The 21697-nt window shown below is 46.6% G+C and overlaps 1 protein-coding gene across 3 annotated transcripts; it reads left to right on the top strand.

Moving 5' to 3' along the window:
* Nucleotides 1-7081: 7081 nt before the first annotated feature.
* On the top strand, nt 7082-21388 carry CDK16 (cyclin dependent kinase 16). Of its 3 annotated transcripts, XM_069747825.1 has the most exons (17): nt 7091-7246; nt 9980-10115; nt 11165-11323; nt 12813-12943; nt 13947-14072; nt 14161-14217; nt 14466-14580; nt 15479-15573; nt 17980-18042; nt 18582-18705; nt 18796-18916; nt 19055-19152; nt 19356-19461; nt 19536-19578; nt 19993-20083; nt 20252-20323; nt 20459-21388. In XM_069747825.1, exons 1-17 carry the CDS (start codon nt 7244-7246, stop codon nt 20497-20499), a joined length of 1581 nt encoding a protein of 526 aa, XP_069603926.1. In that variant the 5' UTR covers nt 7091-7243; the 3' UTR covers nt 20500-21388. The 3 variants fall into 3 exon arrangements, with proteins under 3 accessions (XP_069603927.1, XP_069603926.1, XP_069603928.1); XM_069747826.1 differs by lacking the exon at nt 11165-11323 and having other exon boundaries at nt 7082-7246; XM_069747827.1 differs by lacking the exon at nt 7091-7246.
* The last annotated feature ends 309 nt before the right edge of the window (nt 21389-21697 follow it).

The following is a 21697-nucleotide window of genomic DNA, read 5'->3' as shown; positions in this document are numbered from 1 at the left end:
CTCTCAGGTCAGATTAGGTACTGCACCCTGGGTAATTAGTCGCCAGACAGACTGCCTGCTATGTACTGGCTATTGGGCACGCAGCAGCGACGCGATAACTACTCCCACTCAGGCAGGAACAATAATTATTAACCCCGCAGCCGCTTCAGCATCACCCAAAAGTCTGCACACTATCGGTATCACTGCCACCAGCTTCGATTAAACGGGTCCGAAGCTAACCCAACACAACAATAACAGTAGCGTATTTCACTTCAGAAGACTGGGTAAGTTTAGAGCATGGATGAACGAACTAATATATAATAGTATATTCCATTGAAATTAATTAGGCAGTGCTTTATCAAAAAATATTTTATAAAGAAGTTACAAATGAGACAATTGCAAATATGTACAAGGGTAATTATAACATAAAGGGAATAAATGAGAAAAAGCAACACTTACATGTTCAAAGCATGACAGGCAACCAGGCTAGGGCAGTTTTTCCCATACGTCCCAGCTCATTTGGACGTGAGCAGGGCTCTTCCAGGACAAGACAAGAAATCAAGCAGCAAGTCCTCCTCAGAGCCTGCCAGACACTTAAAACATTAAGGCTGTGACATCACAGAAAGGCTGGCTTATCCAGACCCTCCTCTCTCTACATTCTGCCTAAACTTTAAACTATTCTCTCTAATTTCTATAACTTTACTACAAAACGTGTCAGAGTCAGACCAAACCTATCATTCATCTCGGATTAACGTGAGCATTCTAATGAGATCAAATATGTACTATCTGGGATACATATTTACAGAGAAAACCCTACTTCTTTACCAGACGGAGTTAGAAACACGAGTTTCATGGGAGGTGTAGATACACCGAGTGAGACTACGAATATATATTTTCATGTTCCTAGCTTAAATCGTTTGCCTAATATCTAACAAAAACTAAACAAAGAATCTTTCCTGAATCTTGGAGCCACTTTTCCAGTTTGAACTAGAGAATGTGGGAGGGGTGAGGGACTTTCCTCTGAGCCTGGAATTTACGACCCCAGAGCAATAAAACCCCCTTCTAGCATACAGTCCGTAGCCCAGAGAGAAACAAGTAGAGTCAGCTAGTGAAGGGGGGGGGTTTAGCCCACCTCATGGGCTGACGAGCAACTAAACTTATGTGATATTTCATACCATATCGTGACAGCACTGTATACAGGTTATTACACTGTATAAGGTTCGGTACAGTGTATCGGGGGTGAGTACATGTGTACAGCAGATTTCACTGTATACAGGTTATTACACTGTATAAGGTTCGGTACAGTGTATCAGGGGTGAGTACATGTGTACAGCAGATTGCACTGTATACAGGTTATTACACTGTTTAAGGTTCGGTACAGTGTATCAGGGGTGAGTACATGTGTACAGCAGATTGCACTGTATACAGGTTATTACACTGTATAAGGTTCGGTACAGTGTATCAGGGGTGAGTACATGTGTACAGCAGATTACACTGTATACAGGTTATTACACTGTATAAGGTTCGGTACAGTGTATCGGGGGTGAGTACATGTGTACAGCAGATTGCACTGTATACAGGTTATTACACTGTATAAGGTTTGGTACAGTGTATCAGGGGTGAGTACATGTGTACAGCAGATTACACTGTATACAGGTTATTACACTGTATAAGGTTCGGTACAGTGTATCGGGGGTGAGTACATGTGTACAGCAGATTGCACTGTATACAGGTTATTACACTGTATAAGGTTCGGTACAGTGTATAAGGGTGAGTACATGTACAGCAGATTACACTGTATACAGGTTATTACACTGTATAAGGTTCGGTACAGTGTATCGGGGGTGAGTACATGTGTACAGCAGATTGCACTGTATACGGGTTATTACACTGTATAAGGTTCGGTACAGTGTATCAGGGGTGAGTACATGTGTACAGCAGATTACACTGTATACAGGTTATTACACTGTATAAGGTTCGGTACAGTGTATCGGGGGTGAGTACATGTGTACAGCAGATTGCACTGTATACAGGTTATTACACTGTATAAGGTTCGGTACAGTGTATCAGGGGTGAGTACATGTGTACAGCAGATTGCACTGTATACAGGTTATTACACTGTTTAAGGTTCGGTACAGTGTATCAGGGGTGAGTACATGTGTACAGCAGATTACACTGTATACAGGTTATTACACTGTATAAGGTTCGGTACAGTGTATCAGGGGTGAGTACATGTGTACAGCAGATTACACTGTATACAGGTTATTACACTGTATAAGGTTCGGTACAGTGTATCGGGGGTGAGTACATGTGTACAGCAGATTGCACTGTATACAGGTTATTACACTGTATAAGGTTTGGTACAGTGTATCAGTGGTGAGTACATGTGTACAGCAGATTACACTGTATACAGGTTATTACACTGTATAAGGTTCGGTACAGTGTATCGGGGGTGAGTACATGTGTACAGCAGATTGCACTGTATACAGGTTATTACACTGTATAAGGTTCGGTACAGTGTATAAGGGTGAGTACATGTACAGCAGATTACACTGTATACAGGTTATTACACTGTATAAGGTTCGGTACAGTGTATCGGGGGTGAGTACATGTGTACAGCAGATTGCACTGTATACGGGTTATTACACTGTATAAGGTTCGGTACAGTGTATCAGGGGTGAGTACATGTGTACAGCAGATTACACTGTATACAGGTTATTACACTGTATAAGGTTCGGTACAGTGTATCGGGGGTGAGTACATGTGTACAGCAGATTGCACTGTATACAGGTTATTACACTGTATAAGGTTCGGTACAGTGTATCAGGGGTGAGTACATGTACAGCAGATTGCACTGTATACAGGTTATTACACTGTATAAGGTTCGGTACAGTGTATCGGGGGTGAGTACATGTGTACAGCAGATTGCACTGTATACAGGTTATTACACTGTATAAGGTTCGGTACAGTGTATCGGGGGTGAGTACATGTGTACAGCAGATTGCACTGTATACAGGTTATTACACTGTATAAGGTTCGGTACAGTGTATCGGGTGAGTACATGTGTACAGCAGATTACACTGTATACAGGTTATTACACTGTATAAGGTTCGGTACAGTGTATCGGGGGTGAGTACATGTGTACAGCAGATTGCACTGTATACAGGTTATTACACTGTATAAGGTTTGGTACAGTGTATCAGGGGTGAGTACATGTACAGCAGATTGCACTGTATACAGGTTATTACACTGTATAAGGTTCGGTACAGTGTATCGGTGGTGAGTACATGTGTACAGCAGATTACACTGTATACGGGTTATTACACTGTATAAGGTTCGGTACAGTGTATCAGGGGTGAGTACATGTACAGCAGATTGCACTGTGTACAGGTTATTACACTGTATAAGGTTCGGTACAGTGTATCAGGGGTGAGTACATGTACAGCAGATTGCACTGTGTACAGGTTATTACACTGTATAAGGTTCGGTACAGTGTATCAGGGGTGAGTACATGTGTACAGCAGATTGCACTGTATACAGGTTATTACACTGTATAAGGTTCGGTACAGTGTATCAGGGGTGAGTACATGTGTACAGCAGATTGCACTGTATACAGGTTATTACACTGTATAAGGTTCGGTACAGTGTATCAGGGGTGAGTACATGTGTACAGCAGATTACACTGTATACAGGTTATTACACTGTATAAGGTTCGGTACAGTGTATCAGGGGTGAGTACATGTTTACAGTAGATTGCACTGTATACAGGTTATTACACTGTATAAGGTTCGGTACAGTGTATCAGGGGTGAGTACATGTACAGCAGATTGCACTGTATACAGGTTATTACACTGTATAAGGTTCGGTACAGTGTATCGGGGGTGAGTACATGTACAGCAGATTACACTGTATACAGGTTATTACACTGTATAAGGTTCGGTACAGTGTATCGGGGGTGAGTACATGTGTACAGCAGATTGCACTGTATACAGGTTATTACACTGTATAAGGTTTGGTACAGTGTATCAGGGGTGAGTACATGTGTACAGCAGATTGCACTGTATACAGGTTATTACACTGTATAAGGTTCGGTACAGTGTATCAGGGGTGAGTACATGTGTACAGCAGATTGCACTGTATACAGGTTATTACACTGTATAAGGTTCGGTACAGTGTATCAGGGGTGAGTACATGTGTACAGCAGATTGCACTGTATACAGGTTATTACACTGTATAAGGTTCGGTACAGTGTATCAGGGGTGAGTACATGTGTACAGCAGATTGCACTGTATACAGGTTATTACACTGTATAAGGTTCGGTACAGTGTATCGGGGGTGAGTACATGTGTACAGCAGATTGCACTGTATACAGGTTATTACACTGTATAAGGTTCGGTACAGTGTATCGGGGGTGAGTACATGTGTACAGCAGATTGCACTGTATACAGGTTATTACACTGTATAAGGTTCGGTACAGTGTATCGGGGGTGAGTACATGTGTACAGCAGATTACACTGTATACAGGTTATTACACTGTATAAGGTTCGGTACAGTGTATCGGGGGTGAGTACATGTACAGCAGATTGCACTGTGTACAGGTTATTACACTGTATAAGGTTCGGTACAGTGTATCAGGGGTGAGTACATGTGTACAGCAGATTGCACTGTATACAGGTTATTACACTGTATAAGGTTCGGTACAGTGTATCAGGGGTGAGTACATGTGTACAGCAGATTGCACTGTATACAGGTTATTACACTGTATATGGTTCGGTACAGTGTATCAGGGGTGAGTACATGTACAGCAGATTGCACTGTGTACAGGTTATTACACTGTATAAGGTTCGGTACAGTGTATCGGGGGTGAGTACATGTGTACAGCAGATTGCACTGTATACAGGTTATTACACTGTATAAGGTTCGGTACAGTGTATCGGGGGTGAGTACATGTGTACAGCAGATTGCACTGTATACAGGTTATTACACTGTATATGGTTCGGTACAGTGTATCAGGGGTGAGTACATGTGTACAGCAGATTGCACTGTATACAGGTTATTACACTGTATATGGTTCGGTACAGTGTATCAGGGGTGAGTACATGTACAGCAGATTGCACTGTGTACAGGTTATTACACTGTATAAGGTTCGGTACAGTGTATCGGGGGTGAGTACATGTGTACAGCAGATTGCACTGTATACAGGTTATTACACTGTATAAGGTTCGGTACAGTGTATCGGGGGTGAGTACATGTGTACAGCAGATTGCACTGTATACAGGTTATTACACTGTATAAGGTTCGGTACAGTGTATCAGGGGTGAGTACATGTGTACAGCAGATTGCACTGTATACAGGTTATTACACTGTATAAGGTTCGGTACAGTGTATCAGGGGTGAGTACATGTACAGCAGATTGCACTGTATACAGGTTATTACACTGTATAAGGTTCGGTACAGTGTATCGGGGGTGAGTACATGTGTACAGCAGATTGCACTGTATACAGGTTATTACACTGTATAAGGTTCGGTACAGTGTATCAGGGGTGAGTACATGTACAGCAGATTACACTGTATACAGGTTATTACACTGTATAAGGTTCGGTACAGTGTATCGGGGGTGAGTACATGTGTACAGCAGATTGCACTGTATACAGGTTATTACACTGTATAAGGTTCAGTACAGTGTATCAGGGGTGAGTACATGTGTACAGCAGATTGCACTGTATACAGGTTATTACACTGTATAAGGTTCGGTACAGTGTATCAGGGGTGAGTACATGTGTACAGCAGATTGCACTGTATACAGGTTATTACACTGTATAAGGTTCGGTACAGTGTATCAGGGGTGAGTACATGTGTACAGCAGATTGCACTGTATACAGGTTATTACACTGTATAAGGTTCGGTACAGTGTATCAGGGGTGAGTACATGTGTACAGCAGATTGCACTGTATACAGATTATTACACTGTATAAGGTTCGGTACAGTGTATCAGGGGTGAGTACATGTGTACAGCAGATTGCACTGTATACAGGTTATTACACTGTATAAGGTTCGGTACAGTGTATCGGGGGTGAGTACATGTGTACAGCAGATTGCACTGTATACAGGTTATTACACTGTATAAGGTTCGGTACAGTGTATCAGGGGTGAGTACGTGTACAGCAGATTGCACTGTATACAGGTTATTACACTGTATAAGGTTCGGTACAGTGTATCAGGGGTGAGTACATGTACAGCAGATTGCACTGTATACAGGTTATTACACTGTATAAGGTTCGGTACAGTGTATCAGGGGTGAGTACATGTGTACAGCAGATTGCACTGTATACAGGTTATTACACTGTATAAGGTTCGGTACAGTGTATCAGGGGTGAGTACATGTGTACAGCAGATTGCACTGTATACAGGTTATTACACTGTATAAGGTTCGGTACAGTGTATCAGGGGTGAGTACATGTGTACAGCAGATTGCACTGTATACAGATTATTACACTGTATAAGGTTCGGTACAGTGTATCAGGGGTGAGTACATGTGTACAGCAGATTGCACTGTATACAGGTTATTACACTGTATAAGGTTCGGTACAGTGTATCGGGGGTGAGTACATGTGTACAGCAGATTGCACTGTATACAGGTTATTACACTGTATAAGGTTCGGTACAGTGTATCAGGGGTGAGTACGTGTACAGCAGATTGCACTGTATACAGGTTATTACACTGTATAAGGTTCGGTACAGTGTATCAGGGGTGAGTACATGTACAGCAGATTGCACTGTATACAGGTTATTACACTGTATAAGGTTCGGTACAGTGTATCAGGGGTGAGTACATGTGTACAGCAGATTGCACTGTATACAGGTTATTACACTGTATAAGGTTCGGTACAGTGTATCAGGGGTGAGTACATGTGTACAGCAGATTGCACTGTATACAGGTTATTACACTGTATAAGGTTCGGTACAGTGTATCAGGGGTGAGTACATGTACAGCAGATTGCATCGCTTGCTCTTCCTGTCATGGCCCGCAGACTGTCACACATTGAGCTGGTGACATTGTGTCAGTGGGTGGTCCTGGATTTGGCAGCTGGAGTGGGCACAGGAAGAGGAGGAGAGAGGAGGAGGAGGAGAGATGGACAGGAGGAGGCAGCAGGAGGGGGAGGACTGCACGGGAACAATGGCCGAGGATTACAGGGACCTGGCCGGGCCTGCTCCATGTCAGTGACTGCTGCTTCATGCCGGTGACTTTCTGCCCTCCAGACTCATGGTGAGCCGGGTCCGCGGGCTGCAGGCACTAGGGTGGGCCGGGGGTCGCGCTGCAGTCATTCTCAGCAAACAACAAGAGCAGTGCATTGTGGGGGAAGGATTGCAGGAGAGCTGGGGATTAGGATGGTGGATACAGGAATAGCAGAGACCCGGGGCTGATCCCTGCCGGATAGAGAGGAACAGCAGAGACCCGGGGCTGATCCCTGCCGGATAGAGAGGAACAGCAGAGACCCGGGGCTGATCCCTGCCGGATAGAGAGGAACAGCAGAGACCCGGGGCTGATCCCTGCCGGATAGAGAGGAATAGCAGAGACCCCGGGGCTGATCCCTGCCGGATAGAGAGGAACAGCAGAGACCCGGGGCTGATCCCTGCCGGATCGAGAGGAACAGCAGAGACCCGGGGCTGATCCCTGCCGGATAGAGAGGAATAGCAGAGACCCCGGGGCTGATCCCTGCCGGATAGAGAGGAACAGCAGAGACCCGGGGCTGATCCCTGCCGGATAGAGAGGAACAGCAGAGACCCGGGGCTGATCCCTGCCGGATAGAGAGGAACAGCAGAGACCCGGGGCTGATCCCTGCCGGATAGAGAGGAACAGCAGAGACCCGGGGCTGATCCCTGCCGGATAGAGAGGAACAGCAGAGACCCGGGGCTGATCCCTGCCGGATAGAGAGGAACAGCAGAGACCCGGGGCTGATCCCTGCCGGATAGAGAGGAACAGCAGAGACCCCGGGGCTGATCCCTGCCGGATAGAGAGGAATAGCAGAGACCCCGGGGCTGATCCCTGCCGGATAGAGAGGAACAGCAGAGACCCGGGGCTGATCCCTGCCGGATAGAGAGGAACAGCAGAGACCCGGGGCTGATCCCTGCCGGATAGAGAGGAACAGCAGAGACCCGGGGCTGATCCCTGCCGGATAGAGAGGAATAGCAGAGACCCCGGGGCTGATCCCTGCCGGATAGAGAGGAACAGCAGAGACCCGGGGCTGATCCCTGCCGGATAGAGAGGAACAGCAGAGACCCGGGGCTGATCCCTGCCGGATAGAGAGGAACAGCAGAGACCCGGGGCTGATCCCTGCCGGATAGAGAGGAACAGCAGAGACCCGGGGCTGATCCCTGCCGGATAGAGAGGAACAGCAGAGACCCCGGGGCTGATCCCTGCCGGATAGAGAGGAACAGCAGAGACCCGGGGCTGATCCCTGCCGGATAGAGAGGAACAGCAGAGACCCGGGGCTGATCCCTGCCGGATAGAGAGGAATAGCAGAGACCCCGGGGCTGATCCCTGCCTGACACGGGGGAACAGCAGAGACCCCGGGGCTGATCCATCTTGTCATAGCATATTAGGACAGGCTCCCTTTAAAGCGTTGTCCTGTTGGGCAACCTGATATTTAAAGAAAAGTTGCCACTCGGATCCTCAGTAAATAGTCCTGCCCTATGGTAAAAACAGATATTCACAATGGGACAACCCCTTTTATAGAATATATGAGGATTGCTTAAAAGGCAATTCCATAATAGAGCTTTTAAAAGAAGCAGGTGCATCGGGGGACTGACTGTCAGTCATACAGTCTGAAGTGGCTGATAACTGGGAGCAGTAAGTTGCACTCCACTGAATAGCATGTGGATGTATATGATAGTGTTACTGTCTCTTCACTATCCCCCTGACTGATGTAGAGTATTCTTCTGCAGAGTTTTGTAGGCCCTTTAATTCCGAGCAGATCGATGGGGGTCCAGGTTCTGAGACCCCTTCGAAGGGTGCAGCTCCAGGCAGGAGGGCGCTGAGCGTAGTACGGACTCAGTGGGAACTCTGTGCCCTCCTGCCTTCGGAGCTGTGCACTTCTAAGAGGTCTTTTGGGTGATCAGCGTGGATCTCAGGACCCGGACCCCCATCAATCTGCACAGAAATAAAGGGCCTACAACATATAAAAAATTTCCCAAGCGTTTAATTACTCATCAAAATATATATCCTGACGTACATCATGTCCCCTACCATCGCCCTGCATTTCCAGATCACCCTGCCCTGCTCCCTTCTCCATAGCGGTATATTGCTTGCGAATGGTCTGATGCTGCTTCTTGTCAGCAGATTATAACAATTCATTAAAAATGCAGAAATAAAGATCTGATTGCAGCAGAACATATGGCTTAGGAGCTAATACGAAGGCGCAACTCCTCCGCTCGATCCCCTGCCAGTCATATCCATAGAGAAAACAAGGAGTAAATCACAGCGCTCCACCAATTGCACCAACACCAGGGCCAGTCCTACCCTATAGAAGTGAGTAGGGATCACAACCGAGTCAGGGCTACTCCCGTTCACTTCTACAGGAGTGTGGGTGAATATGGCTGCAGTGGAGGATCCTGACTGACCCAGCTGCTACCAATCCCAAGTCTGAGCTCAATAACCAACCCCTACAAGAGTTATGGTGGCCTTAGAGTTTCTGCTGAGTGATTATCTGAGGGTCTGTCTGGTTTTGACCTCCTGCTTAGACGTTCTAGTTCTTGTCATACCAAGAATTTCCAGGGCAACATGGCAGAACATCCATCACCATCAGAAATGTTATTAACATTGCTGGTCAAATGTCTCCAAGTTTAAAGATGGTCTACAATTCAAGAGCTTCCTTTCTTGGACGTTCTGACTAAATGTCTGGTATAAGCACCTTGTGACCGTTAGTGATGCTCGTGTCTTCCACCAAATATGTTCTGAAGGACCACAAAGTAGTAGATAACCTATATTCTCCACTTTCAGCTGACAGCCATGGACCGGATGAAGAAAATCAAGAGGCAGCTTTCCATGACCCTTCGGGGTGGAAGGACCACAGAAAAAAGCCCTGGAGACCACTCCGAGCAGATCACTATGGAAGACAATGGGAGCAGTGATAATGGTAAGTCTCCACCTCCTCCACTAAGGATCATGGAGGAAAGGATGGACTTGATGGGTGAGAATACGCAGGTGAGTGTGGTAGATGACATCTTGTGTTTTGTTTTGTATTGGTGTGCTTATATCCACCATCAATCAAGATGTTTGGTGAAGACCTTAGAAACCATTTTTGGTGAAAGTTTGATAGGAAGGGGTGGTGTGTGATCAGGCTGTGGAGCCAATGGTCCCGTAATATCTCAGGATGCGTCATAAAGGTTCATCTATGTTCTAGGTGAGAACCCCACCAGTGTTACACATGCAGGACGCCCTGGTTGACCTTGAGAACATTCTTCTTTGGACTTTTGTAGTTCTGTACATTGGGGTAGAGCCCAGTTACAGGTTTATTTCATGGGACAACAGGTCCTAATACTCCACCACAAGCAGAGGTAGTGGTAGTGTTGGTACCTCTGAAGGTCGTCCTTCAGGCATCTTGACCTTGGAAAGGTTTGGGACCCCTGTGGTCTCTCTCTGCCTCATCATTGCTGCAGTGGAGACTGAGGGTCAGTAGGAAGCCCTATAGGATGTTATCAACCCATTAGGCAGGAGGCCAAGTAATAAAGCTGGCGCCAGGTAGGTGAGGGTCTGCGCCTCCTGGTGGTAGATTTCACCCATTTCTTACTGGAAGCCTTGCTGGTGAGTGCCTGCTTTGCATGCTGCTGGTTTTTGGGTTGAAATCTGGGGATTTTCTTTTTGGCCTTTTTACTTTTTGTTCCTTTTTGTTGAATCTGTATGATTTATTTTCCTTTTTTACGTTAATTTATTCTTCCCTTGCTGTCTTTTCCCTTCTTCTCCGGCACCTTCCCCCCTGAATTTGTCATTTCTGTCTTTTTTTCCCCCCATTTTGTTCCTTTCGCCATGGCTTCCTTGCCATCATCCATGCTTCCTTTTGGTTTCCATATTTCCTGTCTGCCTCTTTTCCATCCTCCTGTGGTTCTTATTCTGGATCTCTGCCCATTCTGCCCCATTCTTGCCCTGCCTTTCACCCTACCTGTTATCCTGACCCTCCTCCCTCAGAGCCCATCGTCCGAAATGGGAGAAGCCTTTCGTCCCACAGCATGCAATCCTTCCTGCACCACTACACCGCCAGCTCCTTCCAAAAGCCGCCCATCCCCCGGCCGCACAGTGCCGTCTGCCGGAGCCTCAGCTCTTACCTGAACCGGAGCAGCCGACTAGGTACGTGTGTGTGCACCAGCAGCCCGAGCGTGCAAAGCCGCCACACCAGGCCTGTGAGCGCACACCCCGCTGTGTGTCCTTCTCTGCAGAGATCCTCACAATACTCAATACCTCTGCTTCCTGTCAATGAATTACTTTTTGTAATGCCTCTCACAGCTGAGTGTTTGTTACAGTGTTATCAATCCTCTGTGAGCTGAACACATGGAGACACAATGTATCAGCGGAGGTCGAAGGGATTTGCAAGGAACAGTCTAGTTTACATCCAGAGGATTTAAGCCTATTTCTTAGTTCATACAGCAGAGTGTTTGCTGCAATGTATCAGTATAATCAGTAGAGTTGAGCAAAAAGATACTCAGGACCGAGTGGCCAATCGGTGGTCTATGATCACTGGACCAGAGCCCTGTGATCTGCCCCTTATCTGCCAGCAAGTCACCTAGTCCCAGTGCATCATCATCATCATTGTGGTGTGACGCTCTACCAGTCAGAAGAGGCGTCGGGGATGGAGGGAGTCCACAAGGCTCTGGTGTTATAGCCAACGTGGCTGCTGGTTAAGGGTCATTTGAATCCTATATTTCTGCCCTCTGGTGGTGAGTTTGATATACAACATATAACAGAGCAAAAAAATATTATTTCTACTTGGTAACTGTCAACAAGTTGCTGTTGATAGATCTGGGATTCGTATTACATGGTCCTCCTGGACAGTTGTGTATTATACAGTTGTGCCAGAGCCCGCTTTCAGTTTTTGTAGCCACATTTGGCCATGTGTAATGTGAATTCCAGCTCCTCCTGTCTCAGGTCCTAGGAGCCTTTGGGTGTGATGTGGGGGTAGTCGGGTATTAGGGGTGCGTCTCGTGCATGTACCCGTCGGTGTGAATCCTCTCTCCTAGTGGAAATATCTTCTAGTACAATATGGCTGCTGCCTGCCGTTGTGGGCAGAGATGCCATTGCTCGCAGCAACCATATTGGTATTGACGGAAGACTGAACAGGAACTAAATAAAAGCGTCTTGCTGTTTAGAAACCGTCAGCAAGGAGCTGTTGACTGATCTCGGAGTATTCATTTCCATCCCCCCTGCTGTGCTGTTTTGTGCTACTTTCCTCTGCTCCTCTACTCGGCATTAGTTGCCTGCTGTTTTTGCTGACTAACCTTTGCCCCTCGTCCTCTGTGGCATCATCCTTGGGCTTACACTACACTCTCTGCAGTGTCGTTACCATTGCATCGCACTCTGCTGCCATCATAACGTAATGCATCGCCCACATGGTTTTCTTTGCATTCATCCTTCCTCTTGCTTTGTGACTGCTGTCATCATTCCAGAGCCTCTGAAACAATAACCAATTTCCCTGACCTCAGCACCAGATTTAAAGGGGAACTCCAGTTTTAAATATAATAGCGTGGATTCCTTTCCTCAAAAGTCATCCTTTTAACTTTTGGGTGGTAGTTTGTCATGTGTCCAACTCCTCGTGTGTGACAAACCTGTTCCCTTTGTCTAGAGATTGTACATGAAGACCTGAAAATGGGCTCCGATGGGGAGAGCGATCAGGCGTCCGGCTCTTCTGATGAAGTTCAGTCACCAGTCCGGGTCAGGATGAGGAACAACGTCGCACGGAAAATATCCACCGAGGTAAAACGTTCTGTCCTGGACTTCTCATCATCCTTGTTAATTAGACGTTTGGTCGCCAGCCAATATGGCCGCCCTTACAGGTCTGTAGCGGAACTTACTAATCCACATTGGCTCTAATTCTTGGGGTGTCTGGTAAAAAATGAAATATGTGAATTTGGGAAAATTGACTTAGTGTAATTATTTCTAGTTGGAAACTGTCAACAAGTTGCTGTTAACGGATCTGATATTCTTAGTACATGCACTTCCAGATAATCGTGAATTAGAAAGTTCTGGATTGGCTTCTATTCTATGCATGTCTTAAAGAGATATGCAAATTTGGAATAATTCACTTGGAGTAAACCAAAAAAAAAAGTTTGTACTTAACAACTGTCAACGAATTGCTGTTGATGGATCTGGAAATATTAGGAAGGTCTATATTGGCTCTAATTCTGGGTGTCTTGTGAAAACAAAGCTACACATTTGAGGAAATTTACCTAGTTCAATTGTTTCTATTTTTAATCTGTCAACACGTTGCTGTTGACTGATCTGATATTTTTACTACATGCCCTCCCGGACAATCATGTATTACAACGTTTTACATTGGCTCCTAATCTAAGGGTGTCTTGTAAAAAGAGATTTGTGAATTTGGGTAAATTCACCAAGTGTAACCAAAAAAAAAAAATTGGACTTGGAAACTGTCAATAAGTTGCTGAATAAGGAATTATTAAATGCCCTCCTGGACATTTGTGTATTAGGTCTACATTTGCACTAATTCTGGGGGTGCTTTGGAAAAATGAGGGATGGGAATTTGGGAATAGTTTTCCTCTGTAACCTAAAAGAATAAATATTGTTTCAACTTGAAAACTGTGGAAAAGCTGCTGTTGACGGATCTGGGATTCTTATTACATGCCCTCCTAGGCAATCATGTATTAGGAAGTTGTAGCACATCCCGACTTCAGCCTTTGTAGCCACATTTGGTCGTAGCCGAGGACCCTTTTAAGTCTTTGTGTCATTCTTCCCCCAGGATGTAAATAAGCGCCTGTCCCTCCCGGCCGATATCCGTCTTCCTGAGGGCTACCTTGAGAAACTGGCCCTGAGTAGCCCCCCGTTTGATAAACCTTTGAGCAGACGACTGAGGAGAGTATCTCTGGTGAGTAACTGTGGAGCCTCGCACCTTCCCCCAATAATTGTAGCCCCCCAATACTGACTCTTTGGTCTGTCAATGTCTTCTTTCGCAGTCGGAGATTGGTTTTGGGAAGTTGGAAACCTATGTCAAATTAGACAAACTGGGAGAGGTGAGCAAACTGGTCTGTACTGGTGATAACTCCGAGCAATGGGCAGGGTGTGGATTTAAAGGGCTGTCTGGTATTGCAGCACAATTCTATTCGCTTTAATGGGAGCTAACCTGCAGTACCACAAGCTACCTGAGGATAGGAGTGGCACTGTTTTTGTACTCCTAGATGATTCTTTAACCTTAGCGATATGGGAGGAGACATAGGGGACGTTGTCCCTTTATTTACGCCCCATTTTCCTTCTTTCTCAGGGTACGTATGCCACTGTTTACAAGGGCCGGAGTAAGCTGACGGAGAACCTGGTGGCTCTTAAAGAGATTCGCCTGGAGCATGAAGAAGGTGCACCATGTACAGCCATTCGGGAAGGTAGGTATCAAGGACAGAGCCATAGATACTCATGACAGCACTAATATTGGGCTCCAACCATGTTTCCAGGGGTAACTATTGGGTGGGGCGGCTAAAAGATTATTTCTGTCTAAGAGGGGTGGTCTCTTCATTCGTCCAATACGTAGAACTCTTTAAAACGAGAGTGCGCTTGATGAGAGACATGATGATGTCATCAGATGCAAAGCTTTATGGGTAGCCGTTGCTTCCGGGCCCTCGTGTCTCAAGGATCTGAAAGCACCTTTGCTACATAAGACCCCCTGTTACAGATGTTGTTTTGGGGTGCAAGGAGCTTGTTCTCTGGGCTCCACCCTCCATTGATAAAAGGGGCAGGGCTCTGACATCTCACTGACTTTACTTCTTGGTGATTGAGCTCTCATTTTATTTTCTCTTCTGAACAGCTTTAAACATGGGGGCCCCATGACGTGATTTGTATTGGGTTACACGAGCTTCTCCTCTAGGCATCACCCTCCAATGATGCTAATAAAAGGGGCAGAGCACCGATGACCTCTGGTTTTTCCATCATTGCTGACTGATCTCTCTCATCTTAGTTTCCCTTCTGAATAACTTTAATCAAGGGGGCACAATTGCAGATTTTGTATAAGGGTGCAGGAGCTTCTTCTCTGAGCATCACCCTCCAATGATGCTAGTGAAAGGGGCAGAGCACCGATGACCTCTGGTTTTCTGTCATTGCTGACCTTCTCATCTTAGTTTCCCTTCTGAATAACTTTAATCATGGGGGCACAATAGCAGGTTTTGTATTAGGGTACAGGAGCTTCTTCTCTAGGCATCACCTTCCAATGATGCTAGTAGAAAGGGCAAAGCTGTGATGTCTCATGGACTGTCCATCATTGCTGACTGATTTTTTTTCTCATATTAGTTTCCCTTTTGAAGGACTTGAAACATGCAAATATTGTAACTCTGCACGATATTATCCACACTGAGAGGACCCTGACTCTCGTCTTTGAGTATCTGGTGAGTTGGGGGAAGAGGGGACACGTTTTTGTAAATCGAGTGTATATTCTTGGTAGACAGCTGTATGAACACAGTGGATCGTTTCTGCTTAGTGCTTACTTTTCCAGCATGCTTGCGCTGACATTTTGCTTGCGCAGCTGCAGGTTCAGAGCTCAGTGGGTGTTCCCTTTGAGGCTTCCTCAGCTCATCCTTTTTTCTACATGTATTATACAATTTTCAGAGTTGTTTTTTTTTTTTCTTTTTTAGTTTAGATGCATTGCAGTAATTAAGATTTTTGCAGACTACACACTGAGTCATCTACTATATAATTGTCTATGGGTCACTTCCGTCTGTCTGTCTTTCTGTCACGGATATTCGTTGGTCGCGGCCTCTGTCTGTCATGGAAATCCAAGTTGCTGATTGGTCGCGGCAAAACAGCCACGACCAATCAGCAACGGGCACAGTCCGGAAGAAAATGGCCGCTCCTTACTCCCCGCAGTCAGTGCCCGGCGCCCGCATGCTCCCCTCCAGTCGCCGCTCACACAGGGTTAATGCCGGCGGTAACAGACCGCGTTATGCCGTGGGTAACGTACTCCGTAACCGCTGCTATTAACCCTGTGTGTCCCCAACTTTTTACTATTGATGCTGCAAAAAACCTGCTATTCTCACCCTCCGTAGTCCGGCGAGCCGCACGCGCCTGCCGCCATCTTCCGTTCCCAGCGATGCATTGCAAAATTACCCAGAAGACTTAGCGGTCTCGCGAGACCGCTAAGTCATCTGGGTAATTTCGCAATGCATCTTGGGAACGGAAGATGGCGGCAGCCGCGCGCGTATCTCCGGAGCTTCGGTGGATCCCAGGGGTGAGTATATAGCTATTTTTTATTTTAATAATTTTTTTAACAGGGATATGGTGCCCACACTGCTGTTTACTACGTGGGCTGTGTTAGATACCGCGTGGCTGCTATATACTACATAGCCAGTGTTATATACTACTAGATGGTTGCCCGATTCTAACGCATTGGGTATTCTAGAATATGCATGTCCACGCAGCCACGTAGTATATTGCCCAGTCATGTAGTATATTGCCCAGTCACGTAGTATATTGCCCAGTCACGTAGTATATTGCCCAGCTATGTAGTATATTGCCCAGTCACGTAGTATATTGCCCAGTCACGTAGTATATTGCCCAGCTATGTAGTATATTGCCCAGTCACGTAGTATATTGCCCAGTCACGTAGTATATTGCCCAGTCACGTAGTATATTGCCCAGTCACGTAGTATATTGCCCAGCCACGTAGTATACAGCACAGAGCCACGTAGTATATTGCCCAGCCACGTAGTATATTGCCCAGCCACGTAGTATATTGCCCAGCCACGTATGTCACCGGTTAAAAAATAAAAAATAAACATACTCACCTTCCGATCCGAGGGTCCCTTGTAGTTCTTTTGCCTGTGCGAGGTACAGGCGACAGCTTCCGGTCCCAGCCTGCTCGCGCAGGCGCGCAGGGCCTATGATGACGTCGCGGTCACATGACCATGAGGTCACGGCAGGTCCTTCTGCCAGACGATCTGTGCCAACGGAACGTGGCGGTTGTATCGCGAGGAGCGGGAAAGGCGGCGTAGGTGAGTATATAATCTTTTTTTTTTTTTTTATTATTATTTTTAACGTTAGATGTTTTTACTATTGGCGTTGCATAGGCCGCGTCAATAGTAAAAAAACTTGGTCACACAGGGTTAATAGCGGCGGCAATGGAGTGCGTTACCCATGGTATAACGCGGTCCATTACCGCGGGCATTAACCCTGTGTATGCGTTGGCCGGGCAGTCAGTGCGGGGAGTAAGGAGCGGCCATTTTCTTCCGGACTGTGCGCGTCGCTGATTGGTTGCGGCAGCAATGACGGGCAGCTGCCGAGACCAATCAGCGAACGAATAACCGTGACAGAAGGACAGACGGAAGTGACCCTTAGACAATTATGTATATAGATGTGGGCTGTGTGATATACTCCGTGGGCTGTGCTATATACTGCGTGGGTAGTGTTATATACTACGTGGCTGCTATATACTGCGTGGCAAGTGTTATATACTGCGTGGCCTGTGTTATTTACTACGTCGCCTGTTATATACTGCGTGGGCTGTGTTATATACTGCGTGGCCACTGTTATATATTGCGTGGCCTGTATTAACGCATCGGGTATTCTACAATATGTATGTATATAGCAGCCACATAGTATATAGCACAGGTCACGTAGTATTTGTCTATATACTACATGGCTCCTATATACTACGTGGCCTGTGCTATATACTATGTGGCTGCTACATAGATACATAAATACATATTCTAGAATACCCGATGCGTTAGAATCGGGCCACCATGTAGTCTTCTATAATGATATATGATTATATTTTTTTTTTTTTTTTCTCCAATCAGGACAAAGATTTAAAACAGTATCTGGACGATTGTGGGAATTTAATAAACCTTCACAACGTCAAGGTGAGCTTGATGGCCTCTTATCCAATCTTTGCTGACTTTGGCAACCTCAGTTATATAAGTGGCAGTCATAGGCTAATTAACTCTAGACAGATGTCAGATGGGCGGAGCATGCCTCCAAGCTCCACCCAGACTGGCTAATTTGTGTGTTGCTCTTCTTCCTGACATTTTTTCTGTGCAGCTGCAGGTTCAGAGCTCGGTGGGTGTTCCCTGTAAAGCTGTATCTCTTCTCCCTTCCTCCACTCCACGTTATACACCCAGTCCTTGTGTCTAAACCCTTTCCCTCTCGCACAATGACATTCCTTGTTCAAGAGCGTTTTTGTGGGGGAAAAGCCTCACAGGAGTTTACTGTGGGGTCAATACCCTGCAGCATGTGACCTGATATCAGTGCATGATCAGACTGCACAAGATTTGTTTGTATTATGTAACTATGGAAACACAGGTCAGCATAGGAGCTGTATACACAAAACGGCAGTATGCTTATTTTCACTTTTCGTGATGGCTATACTTTTGCTGGAAGTAACGGTGTCCTCTTTCCATAGCTTTTTCTTTTCCAGCTTCTTCGAGGACTGTCGTACTGTCACCGGCGTAAGGTCCTGCACCGAGACCTCAAGCCGCAGAACTTACTGATCAATGAAAAGGGGGAGCTGAAACTCGCCGACTTTGGTGAGGAAACCCCCCCACCCCCTCCACCCGTGTGTCATCACACCCCTACAATTTTCGTGTGAAGTGAACTGATGTGGTATCTTTCCGCAGGCCTGGCACGAGCCAAATCTATCCCCACAAAAACCTACTCCAATGAAGTGGTTACTTTGTGGTACAGACCACCAGATATTCTTCTGGGGTCCACAGAATACTCCACCCAGATCGACATGTGGTAAGTAACATGGGAAGGAGGGAGATGCGGCTGCATGCTGTGAATATGGAGGGAAGGGGGATCGATATTATCCTGGACACTAAATCTTACAGTCTGGTTCTCACTATTGCTCTCTGTTATCTGCTCTGTATCCTCTAGGGGCGTCGGGTGCATCTTTTACGAGATGGTCACAGGGCGACCACTTTTCCCAGGATCCACTGTGGAAGAACAGCTGCACTTTATTTTTCGGATACTCGGTAATGATGAAAACTCAGACTTGAAGACTCGTGATACAATGATGATGGGGGGTGAGGGGTAAAATCCATAGAAATGGCTTATTGGCGCATTTGTAGGTGCGTCAGTAACCGTAGATATGTGTGATATCTGTTGGATTATCAGATGTTCTGTATTATCAGACTAAAGGGTTTTCCCCATGCTTTCGTACAATGTCTCCGCTTAGGTACACCTACTGAAGAGACGTGGCCCGGGATCCTATCTAATGAAGAATTTAAATCCTACAACTACCCTAAATACTATCCGGACCCCATCCAGAAACACGCTGCCAGGTACGGGCTGTTTATGCCATCAGACCGCTGCCAATCTCGCCGTTTCCTCTAAATCAACGTCTTGTCTTCCACAGGCTGGACACCAATGGAGCCAACCTTCTCTCCAAATTCCTTCAGGTAAGTGTGGAAGCCAGGGCATGCTGGGTGTTGTAGTCCCACAGTCGCTAGAGAGCCTCAGGTCACAAACTATTGCCATGGTTGATGCTGCAGATTGGCTGAAAGCTGCCATGGGATGCTGGGGGTCTTAGTTTCACAAGTACCGGCAAAGCTGAAATTTAAGACCACTATCATAGCTGGCATAGTAGATTTTCCGGGCATGCTGGGATTTGTAGTTTCATTATTGCCAGAAAGCTTCAGTTACAGACCACTGCTACAACCAGTGCTGCAGATAAGCTGCAGGCTGTCACACGCTCCAGTGCCTTAGGTGACACACTTTTGCTATTGTCGGGGCATGCTGGGGATTGTAGGGTCACAACCAACAGACAGCTCCAGGCCACTGCTATAACTGGTGCGGATTCCATATTTCCACAGCTGCAAGGAAGGAAGAGGATCTCTGCAGAGGAAGCCATGAAACACGTATACTTCCAGGAACTGGGTGATCGGGTTGATAAGCTGCCAGACAGTGAGTACCACCATCTGCCCCAGCGCAGAGACCCTCTAACCTACAGACAGTCAGTATGGCCACTAGTACATCTCCCTCGAGTGTCACAGCAGCAGTGGGCTAGGTGGAGGCTGTGTGCCACTCAGGACCCCGGACTGCACCAACATTTGTGCTCTTTTACCTCTGCAGCTACTTCCATCTTTGCACTGAAAGAGATACATCTGGAGGAAGAGAACAAGCTACGGCCAGCCTCGGAATCCGGTAAGACCCCCTATAAGTGGGCTTTCCAGCAGGTGGGAGCTACACAAAATGATTTCATAAGATGCTTTGTGACAGCAAGCAGAGACCTTGACACTGGAAAGAAACTGAAAATAGTGACTCTGTTTCTGTTCGCAGTTCACATACAGTCGCGTCGGCTCAGCCTTGTTCTTGGGTGAAGATATGGGGGTCCGTTATCAAGGCAAGCGCATGGCTCTACAGCTGAAGGAGCCGGAGCCGGACTGCTCTCTGAGCCTGCAGTAGGTGGGCAAGTGAACATTAAGCAGTGCCAGCATGTGGCATCTACAGTACCCATATTACCTTTCCTGTGGCCGTGCGGACACTATGTGCTGATCTGCTGCTGTTCCTCCAGGGAGGGCTTTTATGCCACCCGCCCGCCGTGTGTCATACCGTTCTGCCCCTGCCGAATGTCCCCTCCTTGCTCTCCCTTGCGTGCCCGCCCTTCCTACTGTACTCCCAGGAGGACTAGGATGTGTTTCGTTTCTCTATCCTGAGGAGAGCTGATGACTTAACGCAACATCCGGACTCGTCTAATGGATTCTGCTTGTGGCAACGGACCATAGAGAGGGCAACCGATGCCCTGGACTGACTCTACTCTGGTAGGATAAAGGGGCTGGAGGAAGAACGTGGTGGAAATCGAGGGCCTAGATGGTGGTGGAAGGGTGGTCGGCCACTCCCACTGTATGAAAGTCTCCGCTCTCCTTTTCTGGATGGCTTCGGGGGATGTAAGATGTCGGCCGTGGTGTCAAGTCACTTTACTTTTCTCAGGAATCGTGATGCAGGGCTGTGCCTGAGGCAGGAGAATCAGTATTATAGAGGGGGGCTTGTGTAGAAGACCCTCCCAACTGCGTGCAGGTACCAAAGCTTAGCATTCTGTAGAGAACGGAAAGGATGATCAGACTATATACAACAAATACGTCTCCTGCAAACCTTCCCTATTCTGATCCCGTTCAGTTTGCCACCCAGGGGAGAAGCAAGGAAAGGGCCCCAAACCCTCTTCCTGCTACATATCAGATGTATGAACAACTATTAAAACTGCAAACCAAACTCTGCCTGGTCCCTGCATCCCTAAGGCGAGGCCGTCAAGGGTGTTTTTTTCCAGGTTTTTATCACAAAAACCTATTACCATTCATGGTGGAGGGAAATATCTTACACTAGGGAGTCTCCTATACACAAACCCATGTTTAAAGTAAGGCTACTTTCACACTAGCGTTGTTTGCTGTACGTCACAATGCGTAATTTTGGAGAAAAAACGCATCCTGCAAATGTGCCCGCAGGGTGTGTTTTTTCTCCATAGACTTGCATTAGCGAAGTATTGCCACACGTCGCATCCGTCGTGCGACGGATGCGTCATGT

The sequence above is a fragment of the Ranitomeya imitator genome, chromosome 2 (assembly GCF_032444005.1).
Source record: "Ranitomeya imitator isolate aRanImi1 chromosome 2, aRanImi1.pri, whole genome shotgun sequence".
NCBI lineage: Eukaryota > Metazoa > Chordata > Amphibia > Anura > Dendrobatidae > Ranitomeya > Ranitomeya imitator.
This window is presented reverse-complemented; position numbering and strand designations above follow the sequence as displayed.